Source organism: Sturnus vulgaris, chromosome 3, assembly GCF_052056855.1.
Source record: "Sturnus vulgaris isolate bStuVul1 chromosome 3, bStuVul1.hap1, whole genome shotgun sequence".
NCBI lineage: Eukaryota > Metazoa > Chordata > Aves > Passeriformes > Sturnidae > Sturnus > Sturnus vulgaris.
In genome coordinates, this window is record NC_142245.1 from 66399816 (window position 1) to 66421074 (window position 21259).

The 21259-nt window shown below is 41.6% G+C and overlaps 1 protein-coding gene across 4 annotated transcripts in view; it reads left to right on the top strand.

Moving 5' to 3' along the window:
• The window catches only part of CEP85L (centrosomal protein 85L), a 136366-nt gene that overhangs the window by 26835 nt on the left and 88272 nt on the right, over positions 1–21259 (top strand). For 3 of the 4 annotated variants that reach the window (XM_088161884.1, XM_014876689.2, XM_014876691.2), the window contains one exon: positions 19700–19861. In XM_088161884.1, the coding sequence (XP_088018010.1) occupies positions 19700–19861 (162 nt within the window). Of the gene's footprint in view, positions 1–3301; positions 3355–19699; positions 19862–21259 lie in introns of those variants that run through there. The other variant, XM_014876690.2, reaches the window with a different exon arrangement.

Here is a 21259-nt window from a genome sequence, read left to right on the forward strand (position 1 = left end):
TTAGAAAAAAAGAGGTGGGGAGAAGGCTTTTCAGACACTAAGAAATTGAGTCCATTCACTGTCTGGAGCATCACATTTCACAATAATTACCTGGGGATGCAGGCTGTTTCCACTTACAGTTTTATTTACGTGTAACCTTACATGAATTTTCCCTCATACTGTGCTGCTCTTTTCTATGGGTATCAGGACCTTGATACCACTCTTGAGTGAGACAGCACTGGAACACAGATTGTCATGGTCCTTAATTCTTATCCACCCAAGAGATGTAAGAGGTGACAAGCTTAGCAGTTGAACTGGATGATCTTAGAGGTCTTTTCCAACCTTAATGACTCCATGTTTCTATTCTCATGCAAGTCACCTTAGTGTAGCTACGCTCCCCTGGGGCAGAGGGACAAAGGCGTGGGAAATGGACCAGAGCCACTACATCCCACCCCCTCTGCATGGCTGGGCCTAGCAGATGGGACAACAGAGACTTGTTAAGAAGAGGGACTTGGGGTGTCCTCAGGACCCACTGCATTGCCAAGCTGAGAGCCACATGAAAATAGGGGATTGCTTCAGCAGCATCAAATGGCACAAACTTGTTTTTTTTTTTTTTTTTCCCCAGGAGGTACAGACCAGTCATCATGATTTTTCAAGAGCTTTTTGAAAATCTAAACCAAATACTGCTCCAGGTCTAGAACTGTACACAGAAGCAGACTGCAGCTGCAAAACATCACTGGATTAAGAATAAAGCATTAACAAGCTAGAATTTATAGATTAAAACTACCGGCTTCAGTCTGGCCTGGTTTCCAGACAGATACACTGTGGTCATTTGTAGTGAAAAAGCTTTACTAATTACATTCAGTTTCTATAAAAATAACTTAAAATTCAATCATAACAATGAAAGTATCTCAGGTTTTGTTATCTGACTGCTTAAACTTAAGCACGGTTGTTTTTTCTTTCTACTCTGAGCAGTAGCACAGTCAAAGCACAGATGTCCCAGTGTCCCCACACTGGAAGACACAGCCCTGTGGTCAGAGAGGATATCTGGCTGTGTTCTGCCACCCTCGTCTTGGCCTTTTTATCTTTTTTTTTTCTTTTGTGGTTTCGTTCATGACTAGACAGGAGATACATAAGAAACTGTAAAGCTTCTATGAATGGCAATACAAATTACATAAACCACTGCAGTGACATTTATTAGAAGAACAGTTACCACACCTTTCCCAGGCACATAGCTTTCATGCAGTCATGATATGCCTCTGGATTCTTGCAGCTGCATTTCAGGACAGCACCACAAACTCCAGAGCTTAGCAGTCATGAGGTAATTTTTCTTCTTGCCTGCAGCTAGGTAACTTCCCCATCTTAAAATTCAGCTTCCCCACAGCTCACCACATCCTCCTATGTAAATATGCTAAGTACTCAAGCTAATTCAACAAAATAGTATGCTACAAATATTACACATGGTCAAATGCTTTAAAGTGGTCTTGAACTAAGCTGTTTATGTGTTTGTTTGTCTTCAAAATTTTGCAATTTTACAAAAATTTAGTTCCTGCTTTGGTGTTCTGCTGTAAACCAGTATTTCTGGCTTCTTGGAAATGCTTCTGACCTTTTATCATTCGCAGACTTCTAGCAACAGTCTGAAGGTCTTGACAGGATGTCCTGCAGTTTTACCATTTGGGGTTTTTATCCAGTGTTTGGTAACATTTAAAGTCTGTGTTTCTACAACTCTACTTACAGAATACCTACTGACACTGAAGTTAAGCTGGTGAGGATTGCACCGTGTCAGGTCTTCAGTGAGTGTGTAAGGGCTTTATACAGATAAGAAAGAGGATGAAATAGCAACATGCAGCATTTCTACATGCTCATGCCAGTACTTCTGAGGCCTCTTTTATCGAGTACATTATGAATACCAAGCTAGGCATAAATAAAACATGACTTGTGCTGAAACAAAACATATAACTTTCCAAAGAGATAAAAGCTGTTTTGTGATCATCAGCTACTGATTAACAATGCATTGGGTCAGCAGGAAACGTTTGAACACAATTTTATTTATTGATTGTGAATGTCTCCACACAAACACAGAACTGATCCTGTTTTACCTCATCTCCCTAAACTATCATGTCCAACATAATCTACAATGCTGTCTGAAGCATCACTTTTCTTCTTTTGGTGGATGTGAATTTTGTAATCTTTGTATAGCTATGCTGAAGTTAGAAGCTGTCCAAGTGCTTTCTCCTTTTTGTTTTTTCTGATGATGTGGATTGCTGATTGAGTCAGGGTCTTGCTCAGAAAGTAGTTTACATGGGACCACTGCGCTGCAGTTGTAAGCAGCAGTAACAGGAAGGCTGCGATTGCAGAATTATCTTTTGAAGTATTTGGAGCAGACTCAAAACAGTGTGGAGAGAGGATGAGCCTCTTATTGGGTTTGAATAATTGCTGACAGGAGCATTTTGTTCCCAGTCCTGTGGCTTAAACTTTTTGATGTTATTGTGGATCTTTTGGTGGAACTGATCTTTCAAACAGATGTCACGATTCTTCTTTATTTCCACATCATTTTCTTACTACAACAAACATAAGTAGGGGAAAATAGTGATTTTATTTATGAACTCTACTTAGTAGTCTGCGCATAGTGGCCTTGGGTATTCCCAGTGCCGCAGCTCTGGAGTCAGGCATTTCACTTTCCTTTTCCGATTACCTTTACCACGTTAAGTGCTGTCAGTTCAATGCTTTCCCCGGGGACGGGCACACACCGCTGCCCACCAGCCCCTTCCCTGAGCCCAGGGTGAGCGAATACGTGACCAAACTCAGGCCCAAAATCACATCCACGGCCGGCGGGGCCTGAGCGGGGCGGGATGGGATGGGCCGGCCCGGGCTGTGCTGTGCTGTGCTGTGCTGTGCTGTGCTGTGCTGGGCCGGGCCGGGCCGGGCCGGGCCGTGCGGACTCGCCCCCCAGCGCAGCCCCTCGCTGCAGCTCGCCCTGTGGGCCGGGTTATGTAAGCGCTTCGTCCCCGAGCAGCAGCCGCCGCATCTGCGGCGCTCCCGCCCCTGTCCCCGCCCCGCTGCCAGCGCCGGAGAGGCAGGCGGCGGCAGCGCAATAGAGCAAGTTTTGTCTCCGGCGAGGGGGTGGGAGGCCAGGTCCCACCGCGCTCGGCAGCATGGCCGCGGCGCCCCTGGGGCGGGCAGCAGCCCCCGCCGGGGCGGCAGCGCCCCGCTGAGCTCCCCGGGCAGCGGCAGCGGGAGCGGCCGCCTCCGCCGCCCATCCGGGCCGCCAGCCCGCCCGCCGGAGAGCGGCGGTCCCCCGGCCCGGCCCGGCCCGGCGCGGCACCATGTGGGGCGGGCTGCACCCCCAGCCCGGCTTGCGCGGCTACAAGGCGGGTAAGGAACCATAAAGAGCGAAGGGGCTGGGGCGGCGGGGAGGCACAGGGGCCCGCGCCGCTTCCCCTCCCCCGGGCCGGGCCGGGCCGGCTCCCTGCCGGGTCCCCGCGGGGACGCCGGAGGAAGCGGCTCTGTCCCCGCGGTGCGCGGGAGGCGGCGCGGCCCCTTCCCCACGGCCGGCGCCCGGAGCGGGACGTGGCGCCCGAGGGGGCGCGGGGCCCGCCCGCTGCTGCTGGCGCCGAACCGGCCCCAGCCGGGGGATCAGCGTTTCCTTAGCTGGACCTCGCGGCGGATGACAAAAGCTGGGCTTAACCTACATAATCCGTTTCCATGTTTTGGGCTTTCTCTTCCATCCCCGATTTATGTCAGTATACCCCTAAGCAGAGTCTGGAAGCGTGCTGCTCTTGGTGCTTTTTCGTTTTAAATTTAGACCGGAACAAATGGGTTGAGTCTTGGGTTTGTTTGGGTTTTTTTTCCCCCTTTTCTCCACCACTTTTCTGTCTCTGGATTATTTGGAGCCTAGTTCCTGCAGGCTGGCAGGGATGCGTTGAAATATTAATGCTTGGAGTTAGGTTGTTCCAGGGGAAACACCTCTGTGCAAGCGGTGGGCTGACTTTCCCCGTCGCTGCTGTCAAACTGGCAGAGCAAAACCGGTGAATTGGCCGCAGAGCCGTGTGAGCATTGCTTTTGGGCAGGTAAGGCAAGGTGCTGGCTCTTTAGGATGCCTTTTCCAGGATTTGAAAGTACTACCGACTGGATCACCTGTCTTACTCTGGCAGGGCTTCTACAAATATTTTGTCATGTTTTGATTTATTGAAGCAATTGATCGATCACAAGTGGAGGTCTGTGGTTTGGCTCTGCCATTGCAAGCGCAAAGTAGTGTTGTTGGAGTAATCTCCTTCAGAAATTTGGATTTGCGTTTTAATTTTGGGTTTACAAAAGATGTATAATGTGTATACAGTTAGCTGACATTTAAATGGGGAGATTGTTTTGCCTACGACTGACAGGGGTTTTCTTGCAAATACAAGAGCTGCTAAGACATTCTCAGCAGCTGCCTGAATCTCTACAAGTAGGCTAATGTTCATCCCTATAAGGTGAAAGAAGGCATTGTTCTTTTTTTTTCTGTACTGTGATTAAGTTATGAATTTCTATATATAACACGTTTGCCTTGTTGAAGCAATTTTAAAAACTATTTAGTGCTTCCTGCAAAAGAATGGAATTTCATTATCTTTGTATTACAGCTTGCAAAGATAGTGGGTATTCTGAACAATAGGTGTGGAGATTTCAGTTAATTTCATGGAAACTGCAGGAATTTAGGGTGTTTCAGTTCTTGATTATTTGTCTTTGAGATAGGAATATTAAAAGGTTATATCACCATGTACCCTGACACTAACTTCAGACCATTTCAAAGGTTATTGGTGTTCATTTTTCACTTATTTCAGAAAACTTTAGATGGTGACATTTGACATGGTTTTTCCTTTTGTTTGGGGTCAAATAAAGTGTTTCAGTACTGCGTTGAATTTATCAGCAATTCCAGTGAATTATTGGATTCATGTTTTGCTTTGCTTGTTTGTCAGAATTGTCTGTAAGATTCAAGAGCAAATTTTGTGTATTGCTTCTAGTTCCTCCCCCATCCCTTCTTTTCTTTTGAACTTGTATTAACCCAGAGTATTTAAATGTATATTTCTTTGTAAGCAGTAGAAGTGTAAGGTAGCAAAACTGGTAGAAAAAGATACAATTTGAGATAAGATAAACTAACAGAAAGCGGTGGTTAATTAGAAGGCAAATGGGTAGAGGTTTAACCTTGAGGGATGATGGGTGCATTATCATTTCCTACAGAGGAGTGCCCTCCTTCATTTGCCCTACTGGGAAACAGCTGAGGAGCTGTTTTGTGTGGTTTGTAATCTGTCTGAAGATGAGGAAGTTAATTAGCTCCATGCAAGTATTTTTATTGAAGGAATGACAGCTACTAAGATCCTGTGCTATTGCTACTGCCATGTTAGATGTTTTGGGGTTTTTTTGTAAGGAAGCTATTCATGGCAAAAGTATTTTGTAGCAGAACAGTAGTGTCCTGCTAGGAAGCAAGAATTTAGTTTAGCTTATTTCTTAAGTGGAAGGAACCTTTCTTCTGTCAAAATATGTTTAATACTTAAATGGCAGCTACTTGATGTAGATTCTAATTGATGTGGGAGTTTAACATGTAATGACTTGATAATTCTTGGTAAACCATATTTTTATACTGAAAAGCCTTCTATTTTGCTGGTTGTACTTTAGTTATCTATGGATATGGGCATTTAAAAGTCTCATTTTGGAAAATCATTGAAAATCATACAGTTAGAAATCATACAATTCCCTTACAAAGCTAGGTGGTTACTCAGCTGTTCTATCTACACGGGGGAATGACCATTTTTTTGGTAATAGATGCAAATTAATTCTGGTTATCTTAAAATGTAACAGGCAAGGACACTTCCAGAGCATATTTAATTTGTGACCTTCAGTTTTATTCTTTCTTCTCATCTCCAAATGATACTTGCTTTTTGGTTTGATAGGAGTGCCTTCTCTGAAAAAACAAATTTGCTATTTGTTTGCATCCCACTGAGATTTTTTTTTTTAAGTGCTTCTTGTATAGTCAGTGAATTTAATGACAGTTTGTTGTTCTTGCAGAATAATTTCAGCTTTTTACAGTCTCAGTGCCTGTTCTGAAAAATTAAATTGCTGTTTTTGAAATGTATATGATTGACTTCTTTCAGTCTTCTTGTACGTGTGACTGTTTATGAAACTCTTGCAGCATAGTTTGTACCTCTATAAAGACAGTAGTTACATGCTGTAGGAATTTAACTGCAGTGAAGGGCATACAGCATTTTAATCCCTTTGCTTATTTATCTAGACCAGCCTTTGAAATGTACACTTGGTTAATAACTCTTTTAAGACTATGAAAGTGCTCATCTAGATGTGGTTAGGCCATGTGTGTCCAACAGATGCCTGTGGAAAGTGAAAGAAGCACTCTTTGAAATGAAGAAACACATATTTATTGCTTTTAGTAAACCGTGCCACCTCTGGTCGAACCTCTTTCCACTGTCCATTATTGCCTATTGGTAATATTGTACATCAAAAGGATTTTATTTGCCTTAAGAATAGTAGCCTGCATCCCTCTGCTCCTGGAGCCCTGGCAGTGTGATTTCCCCTCCGTTCCTTGCAATTGAGCCTCACTTGCAGCGTGACACTCGTGGGTCTGAAAGATTATTTAATGATGTCAAAAGCTAAGTGTCAGCAGCAATAAAGTCCCAACACATTGTAAGGCTCGTGGGGCACTGTCTTCTTGGGGTGCACATGGGCTTCACAGGCAGCTTCCTAATTCAGTCAGGATGGGGAGGATGGGGCTGATGACACTCATTTTCGTCCTTAGAGGTGGAGGAAGAGACAGAAGTCCCGTGGTTTTGTTTCTGTAACAAGTTTTCTTGTTCTGCTGTTGGAGATGTGCAGCCAGGGATGGTACAGCTTTGGAAGTATCTTGAAAAGGCAGGTTTGTCTTTACAGGCTAGGCAAGGTAATAAATGGTGGGTTAGTCCAAGTGTAGATTTCAAATTGGCTACCAGTAATAAGTTTATAAATGTGTTTTTATGTGGTGCATTATAAAGATTGTTCACCCAAACTTAAAAATGTAATGTTCCAGCTGCAAGAATGGCCTCTGCTCTCTTTCACAGATCACTATGGGGTCAAATGACATTCTGTATTTGAGTGATGGTGAACAGGAGCTCCTTACTTCCCTTCAAAAACAACGCATTTTTTTGTTCCTCCCTCCAGGCAACTCACTTTTATGGGTATAGCATCGACTCTTTTAATGTGTGCAGAACACCAATGTCTTAGCTGCAAGAGAGGAATGATGGATATAAGGATGTATTATAGTGTTGGGTTTGGAGGTCAGCAGTTATCTTGATCTCCTGTATATTGCGCTTTAACTGACTGAATATAGACTTGTGGTTGCAGTAATTCTTTGCTTTTAAATTTTTAATTAAAGGAAGTGGTTATTATTTTAATATTTTTGAGAAGAATGCATTTGTTTTAAGGAGTCTTACAGAATAAATATGTAGTAAAGCAGCCTGAGCCATTCTGTCTGCTTTAGGGGAGGTGGTGAAGGAAGTGCTAGTAGGAAAATAGCACCTGTAGTTTCTCCAAATAATGTCTAGAATTTATGTCAATCAAATATTGATTCTTACAATGCACAATTATGTATGCTAAGATTCTAGCCAGGCACTTAATACCTGTTAAAGAACCCATATGTTTCAAAATATGGTGCATGGTGGTAAGAGTAGCTGAAAGCCTCCTAAATTGCATGACTTGGGGTTGTAGCCAGAGGTGATCATCTACCATTGTTGAAAACAAAGCTTTTTTGTTATAGATAAGTTAGTTAAGGAGAAGGGAGATAGTACTATTCTTGTTCAATATCAACTACTCTATCTTCTGTACTCTTTGGATGCTTGTTTTTAACATACAACTCTCCTGTGGTTTAATAGTTTGAGAGTTAAACTAATTGTCATTTCCCGAGCTGGTGGTTCTTTGGCTGAAAAAGTGCTGACTTGGTTGTAGTTGTCAGTAATCTCTTGGGTGGCCAAATGTCTTAGAATTGTACACTGACAAGGAAACAGTCTCATTGTGGTTGCGATTAGCTTTAAAACAAATTCAGGCATGTTCACTGTGATTCAAAAAGTGGCTTTCTTACTGTCTTTTGCCACGGGTTAGCCTTGGCTCACTACTCAGCTGCTTGCTGCTCCCAATTCTCAGAGAGACAGGAGAGAAAATAAGATGGAAAAGCTCGTGTTGAGATGAGGACAGAGATTGCTTGCCAGCCGCTGACACGGGCAGAACAGACTTGGCCATGGTGTCAGTCCGTGTCGACTCCTCTTCACACTCCTTCCTCGTCCCCCTGCTCCAGCCTGGTCTCTCTAGGGCCCTACACGGTACCTCACTCACAGCTCCTGCTCCTCCTCCTCTGCTCCTGCTCTTGCCTCTGGGTTTGCAGGGCTGTTTCTCACACTCCTGTTCTCCCTCAGTCTTTGCTCATGGGGAGTGTTTTGCTCTTTCTGAGCAAATGCTACCCCTTAGGCACTGCTGTCATGGCAGCAGGGCTCAGCTGAACCCTGCTGTGGCTGCCTTGGAGCTGTCTGGAAGTGGCTGTGTCCATTGCCTGGCAGCCCTGACACTCCTCACACAGGCCTCCCTGCAGCCCCTGCCGGTGTCTGGGCAGCTGCACTCTGTAAAACTTCTTCAGGAGGAAACCATTGTATTTTGATATTTCTTCCCAGGAATAATACTAAATACAGTGTCCTGAAGTTTATTCCTGCTAACATCGGGGAAGGTATACTGAAGTATAGTAAGTTCTGGCTCCTGCCTTAGGCTCCTACATGAAGTTTCTTGCTGTCGTGGGCAAGTTGAGGAGGCACTAAATGTGGCCTGTGGGACACTGCAGATCAGCTAGAGGTGGATGGCTGGAGGAGAACTTGCAGCAGGGAATAACTCGTGCAAATATGCTCACAAGTGTGTTAGTCCTGACACATCATCCCTCATATTCCCAGAAACTGCTGACCCCTGTGGAATTGCCCCTGAGGATGCTATTTCCCTGGGCACTGTTCTCCACAGCATCTGGCTCGGTTGCCGGAGTGCGAACATCCTATTGATTGCACAGCCATGCTCAAGTGACCTATTTCTCTGCAGCCGGCCGTGCTGTAAATGACACTGCATCTTTCTGTTCCTCATTCCCCAGGGATCTCTGCTGCTTTTTGAGATTCAAAAGGCCCATCTGTAAAAGGAGTCAGTAACACAAAGAAAAGAGATGGAGTTTTGAGAATTTATTCTTTTTTCTTTAAAGGTATGATAGTCTCTGAAAGGTAGCAAAATACAGCAGGTAAACTCCTCTTTTTGCCTTAAGGGGTGTATGCAGGTGGATTGCAGGGCAGGATTTAATTTTGCAGCTAAAATAACCTAGTGGGTAGTTGCTCCCACCTTTCTGTGTACCTCCACTCGCATGCCTCCCATGTGCCCATTCCCCACTCCAGCACTTGCTCAACCTTACAGCAAACTAACTGGGGAAACTCGACCAGGAAAATACTGAAGTTAAATACTGAATGAGGGATTTACAGTTGCCGGACTCTGGTGTCAGGCATCTGACAGGAATCTGTCTGTTTCACTACAGGAAGCATCTATCCTGATGTCTGGCAAGTGTGTTATATTTAGAGTCAAATACACTAGCTCTTCAATTAGCTGGTGGACAGTGGAAAAATCTCCCAGCACAGTCTTGGTTTGCTGCTGCAGGTGACATCAAGAAGTATATAGTTAATCCCTAGATTTACCAGGAAGGTCAAGGAAGGTTAAGTGAGGATCAGGAAAAAGTGACATTAATTCCATTGGACAATGTAACTTCCACCAGTTAGTGGACTCACTGGTTTAAGCAAGTCCAGAAAAATGGATAATGACTGAAGAGGTGATAGGAACTCTCTCCGTCTTGCTGAGGAAGGGCAGTGCAAGTAGTGTCAAGTAAAGGTCTTAACTGCCTCTTCATTTCTTAAAATACCTGAAGTAGACTTAGTAAATGCAACTGAAAAAGTTGCTTTGAAATTTCTGATACGTTAGAGTCTAGTGGTGCGGTATTCAAAGGAGAACCATTCTTGAATGATCCTGGAGTCAGATCTGAGATTCCTTATAAGGTATCCGTATGTTTTTAATGTTTATTTTACACCTTTTGTAACATAGTTTCCAGATGGTGTGGAATGGAAAGCTGCAACTTTTTTGAATGCTTCAAAACAAATTAACTTTTTTTTTTTTTTCCTCTCGCTGGTCTTGTAAGATGGTGTCTTCTCTCCATGCCTACCTTCACCATTTAGACCTTTTGGCAATGCTCAGTGCCTCTGGAGGCACTTACAGTTGAGAATTAGTGCTTTGTATAAACGTTCAGTGGCTGACACTGATCAAAGACCTGGTGGTTCTGCGGGCAATAAGAAAACAAAGTATGAAGTGTAGTGACCTAATTAAAAGCACAAAAAGCCATTGGAAATACCATTGTTCAAAACTTCATAGTTTTTGCTACTTAGAAAAAAAACAAAGCTAACAGTTGCAGTCTTAAATCCTTTCTGTTCTCTTCATCATCTGAAATTACCAAATTGATTGAGCAAAGGCTTTTGTGTGGTTGGTAGAATTACTGTAATGTAAAGCTTTACATTGAAAGTGATTGTTGTTGTGAAGACAGAAACACAAGAAGTGCTGGTTTTGACTGAAAGTATCCTGAATAGAGTTGATGGCTTATTGTGTGAAGGATTTTTTTTTTTTTAACTACTGCTTCTCAATGTCCAGAGCATTGTCCTTCCTTTTATTAAATAGGTATAAGTGGAAGCTGTAAAGCTAGGTATGGGGAAAAGACATGGGTGGGCACTGGAAGTTGGTAAGGAAAATTTCATGTCTTACATGAAGACAGAATTTCATCCTTTCCACTGAAATGTAACAATGTGGGAGCTCCTTTGCGTAGTTCTGTTGCTCCGTGCATACTTTTGTGAGCATATACTAAACCTATAGCCTGGAGGCTCAGTTTTCTGATACTTGCACATTAAAGTAGGTCCTATTGTGTTTATAATGCACATTAGACCTCTTTAACAATGCTAAGATTTTTTCCTTCATTTTTCTACTTAAGCAAAATATTTCAGTGAAATTTTATTTTGGAGGAGTCTTTGTCTTTTCTTCTCCATTTATTTTAGTGACAAGGATATCTTTAGAACTGATATTTGACTACAAAGAGGAGAGAAATGGTGCACTTTCCTTTTTTAAAGTAAGACTGTTAGACTCTTATTTGTTCCACTTTGTGAAGTGTGGGAGCTACTTAAAGCCATTTAGTATTTTTTGACTCATTTTAGTAGTTAGACTTACTTCACTTTTGCCCACGCACAGTGGAGATTGAATTAAGCCTTTAAACAGAGAGAGAAAGGACAAAGGTAATTCTGTAAGAAAAATGTTAGCATAATAACAGCTTGAAGAACAACTTACCTGGTTTTGAATACCAATAATGCTAAGATGTAAGAAGGCGTGAAACAGATGATAACCTGTGATCATTACATTTTTTTTTTGACAGGAGGATTCAGCTGATCAACTACAAGCACACAGCTTTTTTAACAGACCCTAAGAAACTAACTGCATGTCCTGAGGGCTTGCTGTTCAAAGTTAATATAAACTTTAAGCATAACTTAATGTGTTTATTTTCCTAGGTGTTCCCCTCTTCATACTGTGGTTGATAAACTTTAAAATTTTAAAAGGTAGCCTTCTCCTCTGTAGTTGCTATATGGAAGTGAGTGGAAACTAGGGATATAATTTTGTGTTTCCATGGGGTGAATAGTGCATTGAATCCAAAAACAAAGAGGCAAGCCAGCATAGCAGGCATGAGGTAATAGTTGTAGTCTGTGTGCCAAACGTGAAATAAGAAACATCTGCAGTTTGTATTTTGAAGTTCTGTTTTATGCAAATGTTCTATCTGGAAGCAGAAAACTCACAGGAGTGCCATCAACAATTGGACTGAGTTTTTGGTCTTGCTCCTGTCAGTGATGAAATGAAAGTAAACCTGTCTTTCCTCTCAAAGTTGGAATTTAATCATTGGTTTGATGTTAAATAACTACAGCTAAATGCTGATTGTGTATGAATTATAAAAGTTGTTATGAATTTGCAATTGGTTTGCATACTTTCTAGAGCAGAAGTCAGGGAAGGCAAAGCCCAACGTTACATACTTGTGTCAGTTTAAGGATTTTGCCACCTTTTTGGTTAACAGTTGAACACAACTCTGCTAGCTGAATGGGTTTTGTCCTCCTCAGTGAAGGCAGCCAGAGATTTATGCCTGTCTCGTTCCAGTTTAGGATCTGCCTCAATGTGCAGTTTGGCAGTAGGATAAGCCTGGTTGCTGCTGGGCATCAGACCTGTATGTTCCCACTCCCTCCTTGGCACTGCTTCTTGTCTGAGCCCTTGCTGAGCAAGCTTAGAAAGTCAAATTAGCAGATAAACCTTTTCCATAAGCGAGGACAGTTTGTTCCTGAGCCACTTTGTGTAGGCTCTGGAGTGGCAGGGCTTACGCTGAGGAGGCAGGACGAGTGTGTGTCCGGCCAGGGTGAGCAGCCTTTGCATAGCAGCTGACCAGGAGATCCAATTAGCTCTGATGTCAAACAGCGTTCCCAGCTCAGACCCATTTTAGCCAGCAGCATAAGCTGGCCAGCTGGACTCTTTAATGGAAAGACAGAGCTCTTCACCTCTTACTTTCTATAGACTCTGGTGGGGGCTTATGGAGAGCGAGCTACCTGGTAGTGTCTTTATACTGCCATGGCAAGATACTCAGAAGCTCATTTGTCTAATTGACTTACTTATTATTTTTAATTGCAACTGTTCCTTTAAATTGCATACTTTCTTGCATGCAGCCTTGTAGCTTGTTTTTGTACAGTTCTGTGCACATTTGTCAAGTCATAAAAATCAGACTTTCTGAAGGTTCACTTTGAAATAATGTTTTGTACAGAAGACAAATATTTTTTAGTTGTAATTAATCTATGATGAGAGAGTGTACATTTAGCCACTTCTGTGGAGGGAAAAACCAAAACTATTTAACCTTTATTAAGGAATTTGAGAGGCAAAAGAAGCTGGAGGTATGGTGACACAATCTACTTAAAATTTAGCTTTCAGGGAACTGAAGGAGAAGTTTATGTTCCTTAAAATATGACCGTAGCCCTTTTTTTGTAAAAGCAGTTTTGATACTGCAGGTCAGATGTATGTGTACTTTAGGGATTGTATTTTTAGTATTTTCTTCTCAACGTTTCTTCTTCTACTTTAATTTTTTTCCTGTACTATTTTATGTTTTTCTCACTCTCGATTAGGTGAATTTTTTGCACATAATACAGAGGACTGGCATAAGCCCTTGTATACCAGGCAGTGTTATCAGCCTCTACAAGTAAAAATGTCGATGAAAATGTCTCTCTCGTTATTCTTTTGTTTAAACTCTCACATTCCTATTTTTCCTTTCCCTGCTTCCCTCTATATCTGTACATTTTTATCTTTCTCCATGCTTAGAATTGTTCTAATCCATTTGTAACTGAAAAACTATGAGAACTTCGTTAAATAGCTTGCAGGTTCTGTCAAGAAAGGATATGAGTCCTTAGGATGAATCATACTTTAGCTATCTGACACTATAAAGTACTTTTGAGAAACTGAAATGTAAAAATTTAATAGTTCAGGCTGTCGTTTCATCCCACTTTACCCTGCTTCTTATTGCACTTTGATTAAACTGCATCATCCACCTACCATCAGCTGCATTCATGTGAGAGGAGGGACTAGGACCTTCTGGTATCTTAGTTCATGGCCAGCTGGTAGAGCTGTGAGTTTCCACCACCTCCAGAGCATTTGTGAAAAAAGGATCCTAAAACTGTCATTTGGCCACCTTCCCTGAAAGCATTAGAAACCTCTCTTTCCAATGCTCTGCGCACCCTGGAAGAGAAAAACCTGCATTGTAGATCTAGAACTTGTTTTGGACATTTGTATTAATAAAAGTTGCAATTTGTTTTGTGGAAGGATCATGGAGATGAGGTGACCTAGGAAGTATGTGTTTAGGAGGTTAGGGTTGGTATTTTTTAAATATTGTTTTTCAAAGAATTTATGAAGTGGTTATTTATTGAACTAAGGTTTTTTTTTTTTTTGCCTGTGTCTGGAAGGAACACTGACATGCCAGGATTTTTTTGTTGTGTCAGGATATTGGATTGAATGACTGCACCTTAGCATTTGCTGCCCCTTAGACTGAAGGAGGCTGCTGTCAAACCATTATACTGCTAACTTTCTCTCAGCTTCTTTTAAAGCCCTATATAAATGTGTTAAAGTACGACATCTGCTCTTGTGTCTACTTTTGGAAAGGCTTTTCAGCATTTTGGGTTCCCCTGCCTGCATTGCCTTTTCTCACTGTGTTGTCTTTTCATCAGTTAAAAATAACAGAATATTATCCATGAAGGCTTGTTGTGCATGAAGCACACCCCAGAGTAAGATTTTCTTTAATCTTGTGGCAGTAATGATCTTGCAGGTATGATAAGTAAACAAACATTTTCCAACCAAAGTAAGTTTATTTCCTACAATACAACAACTGTGTCATCGAGAGACCATTTGTGTGTTTGTTTATAGACTTTTCCTTTTCAAAATATGTGTAGTTATGCAGCCCTATGGGACAAGAGACAGCAAAAGAGAGGCTATGACACCTTAATGAACTTACTGAGAAAGGAGGTGTGTGTAGAAGGTGCAACCGGAATAAGTCCAGCAATATCAGGGGATTATGAGTGGATGTAGGAGAACTAGGTTGAAGGTGGGTTGACTTATTTCAAAATACTGTCATGTGATTTTTGTGCATAATTAGCAGTGTTTTGGGTAAAGGTACAGATGGTGAGGGTAAACTAATTAACTGTGGCAGTGTCTTTGGGCTGAATGCTGACTCTCTTTCCTTGAAAGGGCTTCAGGCAGACTTCAGTGCCATCCTGGCGTGAAATACGATTGTACAGCCTCGTCATCATCCATGATGAGCTTCACATAGTTAGTTTTGATAGTACTGTAGAGAGATCTTCTTCAGAATCCTTTGACTGGATACATTTGCACTGGCTGTCATGGGTGATTCACTTCTGGCCACAATCCATGTCAGCCACAGTGTGGAATAGAAAAATCAGTATTCTTAGTTCTGGCTGTATCTGCTGTGAAACCCAGTTAAGTCTTTTGCTGTTGCTTTCCATTCAGTGTCTACATAAAGCAACAGTATCATAGCTGTCACTTAGAATAATAATCTTTACATTCAAGCATGTTACAGGTATTTAAGGAACCAAATGTAAAGACGGTAATGTTATTATTTTGTGTATGTAGGGGATCTGTGCATGCCACTGAAATTAGGCATGGTAGTGATCCAGAATTAACTGAGTTTTTCTGACAGCAATAGATGACAGCACTCTGTGACACACAGGAAAAGACACATGTTTTTGTGGAGTGAAATTTCAACAACCGTTCCCTTTTAAGAAATAATCTACTTCCTGGTCTTTATATACTTAGTTGTAAAGGGATCTGTTTTAAATGCCTAGGCTAGAAACAGAGGACTATGTTGGTGTATTTAACCAACGAAATTTAAGGAGACATTCAACTGTTTGTATAAACAAGGCCTCTTTTGAGATTTCTTTTTGTGATGTTATGCGTATTTTGTCATGTGTATTGGTAGAAATTGCAGCCCGGTAGCATGACACTACCTTTTTTCTCTTCTAGTGAATCCTATGAAAGGTAGGTTTTTCTAACCCAGTAAAGAATGATCATAGACAGATGCTAATATGCAATTCAGCAGCACAAATATTGAATAGAAATTTTTGCTTGCTTTTCTTACCCCATTCTGTATTTTGGGCAGATGGATGCTGGCTGTTGATTGGCAGGTTTGAGATCAGAGCAGCAGGGTGAGGCAGGTGTGCTGGCTGAGCAGTGTGGGGACTCCTGTGTATCTTCCCTTTTTATGCTTGGTTCTTTTAGTGTAGGCTGTTTGATGTGTGAAAGATCATGCATTTGCAGAGAGCTGTCCAAAAAGGAGATGGGAAGCACAGAACGGGGTGTATAGCAATTGGGGACTCCTCAGGACTTGGCTCAGAAGGTGAGTTTCAAATAAAGAAAGTAATGTATTAGTTTTTAAATAATTTCTTGGACTAATGAGGTCTATAAGGTCCTATTTTATGGGTTACTTACGTTCAGGCTTAATATTTGTGTTTGTTTCTATGATCTTGGTGTTTGCATTTGGCTGTTTATGATACAGCTTTTCAAAGCTGATTGAAGTCACTTTCTCATGCAGACACTTGTCTATTTGTAATGGCCTTCTATGAAATAGAATATCCATTAGGTCTGCAAGATAACACAATTGTTTGGATGTGCCATGAAACATTAAAAACTGTAGACTCCTGGATTATGTCATTAGCTGTCGTTTTTAGAAAAAGAGGAGTATGTTTAATGTCAGGGGGGCAAAGAAAAAGCATTTCTTGAAGTGATCATGTGCCATCATGTTCTGTTGACATGTCTAAAATAAGTTAAAACCTACATATAGTGTTTACTTACTAAAAATCTAAACCAAGTGACTTTCTTGGGACATACCTCTTTTAAATATAGAGGCTTCTCCTCAGCAGTAGAAATATAGTGAAAAAATGATTATTCCCCCCCAGCCCATGTCCACACCTTTGGGTACAGGATGGCTGTAAGGAAAAGGCATGATCCTGGTGACAGCACTGTGGGAATACTCTTGCTGCTGTGCACAGCCACCTGTGCATCCCAGGGGACGTGAAAGGGGAGTGCCTGAGTGAAGAGACCCTTCTGGGGCCCAGAGCACTGTGCAGGGAGACTTATATATTTCCCTGGAAAGCCAAACGGGATCTGGCTGGCCTGTGTTGAGTCAAGGTCTTGCTGGCCTCATGCTGGTTGGTGTGTAGCTATTAGCAGCACTTATTTCTTCAGGCCTACCAGCTCAGGGATCAGTCTTCATGAGTTAACTTTGTAATGCTGAACTGCCCTTGGTGCTCCAGAAGGCTTCAATTCTGTGATGTGCCAGCATGTCCTCCTGGACCTGTGCTTCAGCACCCCACCTGGGACTTGGGTGTGTCCCCAGGCTGCCTGTGTATAGGTGCAAAACTGAGAATAGATTATAGCAGGGTGCTTTGTGGTACCTGTTATTTTCTCTACTTACGGTACCTACAGAGATCCCAATGGGAATCACTGTCTGCCCCCTCTAGTATGTTAACCCTGTTTGTTAACCAAGTCTAGCTGCACTGGGTTGTTGCATCTTTTAGGGTGTATTGCAACAATAGGTTTGGAATGTGAGAGACTCGTGAGATGTTTGGAAAATTTTCTTGGAATGAAGGCTGGTAAAATGCTGGAAGAACGAGAGAGGTTGTGGAATCAATGTCCTTGTAGGTGTTCAAGACTCAGCTGGATGGGGCTCTGAGTAGTCTGATCTAATTATCTTGCTTTCAGTTGAAGGTTAGAGTAGGTGACTTCTGAAAGTCCTTTCTTAAGTTACTCTCGTTCTGTGGTATTTTTAGCTTTTATTCCTCAAAATTCCACCAGGGTAGCTCTGCCTTTTGGGGGGTTGTGTATGAATGGTTGTAGGTTCACATGCTGAACGTTTGTCTAATCAAGAGATCTAAAGGGTTTGACACTTACTGCTGTCTTGATGCTACCACTACTCCATATTAAATTATCTGCTGCATTTCTTTTAACACCTGTGTAACACCATAAAACCTGAAATGTCACCAAAGAGTTGTATAGTGGAAAAAGGCATAATAAAGTATGAATCAATCTAAATTTCTCTTCTATAAATGTATTTTAAATGTCTCCTAAATCAGAACTGTCTCTAATTTAATTATCTTGGCCTTCCATAAGTCAGTTTTACTCTTGCTGGGATAGCTAGATGCAGCTTGAGAGGGATGAAATAGAATTCTTGTGGAAAGTAGCCCTATGCAGAGGGAGGGGTGGTAAAATTATTTCTCCTAAAGCAGCCAGAGTATTAGTGAAAAATATGCTGGATGGTAGATGTCCCAGTTTTCCACTAGCTTTATGCAAAACTGTCACACTTGAGTACATTAGATGATCACACAGAGAGGGTGATATGAAGGATGACACCTGGAGTGGTATTCTATTGGAATCTTGGCTGGGACCCCTATACAGGGTGTGACTGGTGAGCCATGGGCACATGTGTTCATGTCTGGCTCCTCTGGTCTACCCCCTCACCCTTGGATTTGAAAGATAATCACTGGAATAGTTAAAGAGGCTTCTGGAGAGGAAAAACTAAATTTTAGGAAGAGAAGGACATACATTGCACAAGGTTTGGCTGAAGTAGAATGAAGGGGAAGGAGAATTGGGTGATTTTGAATTGCAGGGAGAAAAGGTAGGCAAGTGTGCTGAAGGGAAGAAGAGGCAGTAACCTCAATGGATAATGAAGTTGAGGCAAATGGGATGAACGGGCATATTTAAGGTCTTCAAGAACCTACCTACAAAAAAGACTGTTTTAGATGTTATGTTACAATTCAATAGAGTGTGCCATAAGGAACTTACTGTCTAAGTAAGTATTTACTGTGTTCCTCAATTTTCAAGTGGCTTGGCAAGCAGCTCTTACCACTCTGGCTACTAGCTCTAGTGATTTGGCTGCTATATGGAAACCATGTATGCATTCATGTATATGGGAGTGGGATTAAATGTGTACCCATGTATTTAATTTTTGTATCTTTTCTGAACTATTTAATTTACTGGAAAGCAAGTACAGCTGGAAATAGCAGATGTCATTGCAGAGGCAAATTGCTGTTACAACTTCAGATGGACACTGCCAGAAGTGTTTAAATGACCTAAAAATAGTGTCATGGAGCATAAGAGATATTATATGTGAGCTGATACTTCTTCATGAGTCATTTCCTGCTGAAAGTGCTATACAAAGCTAAGTGCTAGAGGGGGTGTATATATGTGATGGTATATAAATGAAGCGCAGCCGTGCTTTTTTCCATGCTTCTTTATGTGCCTGTGCTGGTTCAGAGTACGAATGTGGTGATCAGTATTCTGCCTTTAAACAATGCTCAGATTTAGATACTGAGTATGGGAAATTGTAATGGTCTTCTAGGATTGTGCTCTGTGATTAATTTTCCCTAGAGACTGACTATGAGAATATGTGGCCTACTTTAAAAGCTCCTTGAACAGAGGAACTAGTTACTGCTCTGAATTGTATTTTAAAATGTAATATTTTAACGATTTATTTAAATTAAAAAATAACCAAAATGAAACAAACCACTAGATGGATACATGTCTCACAAAGGTGGCTTGTGTGCAGCTACATAAGGAATTACTTTAGATATTGGTGTTGATGATTTCATTGCTGGCTTTATCACCTAGGTCATGTGGTTTATGCACAGTAGAAGAGGACTGTATCTCAGTGGCCAGATCTTCAACTGGTTTCTGTCCTAAAATTAATTCATTGCTTTGTATTTGAAAGCTTGCAATACAAAACTCTGCTGTGAATTGAGAATCAGTTCTCGGATAGGAATTGTATAAGTGTCTCGTTAAAAAGTGCAAGAAAAGTTTAAGGATCATGTTTCTAAATAGTAAAAATACGTGTGTTGGAGTTTTGGGGAAACTTTCATCTAGCAAAAGGATTTTAATTAACAAGAAAAAAACCAACCTCCAAGACACAATCTAGCTCAAGTTTTATCTATAAAACATAGGATTCAATTTTCATCTTGACAGGTATTTTGTTGCTGACTTTTGTATTATACCTCTAATGACAGACTTCTGGCTTTCTTTTTTATAGGCTCGGATTATTCCTCAGTGGGATGGTTGCCTGGTACTGAATCCCTGTGGCAGTCCTCAACGATTTCATCAAGCAATCAAAACAATCCTGTGAGAAGACACAGCATAGCTTCTGACAGTGGGGACACTGGGATTGGTACCTCCTGTTCTGACAGTGTGGAAGGTGAGTTGACACTGCTAAGTTTTTTATGTTTCTCAGACAGAAACAGTCCAAAACATTTTAAAGATGTTTTTCACAAGCTAACCCTACTTTTGAAAAGCTGTTGAGTGCATGCTGTTTTTTCCTTGCTGGAGCCAAGTAATTGTTTTAATGAGGGTTGATTAATTTAGTTCTACATGAGTTGTGTGCATTAACTTGCATCTCTGCCACAAAGGAGGTGCTTGTGTTACATGTTTTGATAATTGCAGTTGCAAGAAGTGCCAGATTTATACAGAGGAGTAATGTCCTATACTATAGCGCTTGATAAACAAGAGAGAAAAAGCAGAAACTTTTGAGGGAGTTGATAAAAGGACAATGCTTTCTGGTACTCATTGTGTGTGTCACATAGTGTGTGTCAGCAAAGAAAGTTTGCTCATCGTGCTGAAAGCATGTTGTCTCTTCCCATCTCCCCTTGTGGTGGGAAGGAATTTGCATTTTATTGCATGGCATTTGACACATAGCCAACGATTTTTGAGATGAATCAACAGTATCTAAAGATTGTCAGAACTTAGTTTGGATTAAATCATGATTAGTCAAAGGTGATCTTATCAGGGAGGGGTACAACCTCTACAGTGGCAGTGTTTCCATAACATTGTCACCTTCCCTATGCAACCTGTCACTGGAATTAAGCTGGAATGAGAGAAAACTAGGCTGTAGTGAAGCTTGAGGTTTCCTTCTTGCATTGACTTATTTCCCAGTAAGATTTTCGAGACAGATAATGAATGACAGCAGGACTGTGATATACTTTTCTCCAGCATCTTTCTATGCCTGATAAGTTTTGCAAAAGGGGTAGCTGGAATGAGGAAGAACAGGAAGAATTAGTAGAAACGAAGTAAGGAATGCTGCATCGGTGTAAGACAGAAGTCTCTGTGGAGGGCTCAGCATTCCTGAGGAGAGGTCCAAATGCCTCAGTTAAGTCTGTCAGGACTCTTTTGCACATGAGAAAATCCGTTCCACCCTCTTTCTGTTGCATCTGTCAGCTCATAACTTGCTTTCTGCTTACTTTCATTTGCAAACAGTTGTTGGCTTTGGCAAAATGAAGGTTTTGCTCAGATATTCTTGGATGTAAAATTGAAATAGTAAATGGTTATTAATGCAGAAATTTGGTGGGTTTTTTTCCCTAAGAGATATAGCGGGGATAAAGCACTCTCATGGTGTGTATTTATATATAGATTTAATCACTCCCAACCAAATGCTACACAATAGTATTTTAAGATGCAGTATTTGAATTAAAACCATGTCCTCCCCTCCCCCCTTTTGAGGGCTTCCCCATTTGAGGGGTGGGATGAAGGAGAGGAAATGAAACAGCAGCTCCTCATCAGATGTTCTGTTCTCCTCTGTAGGCAAGAGAATAATCTGTTC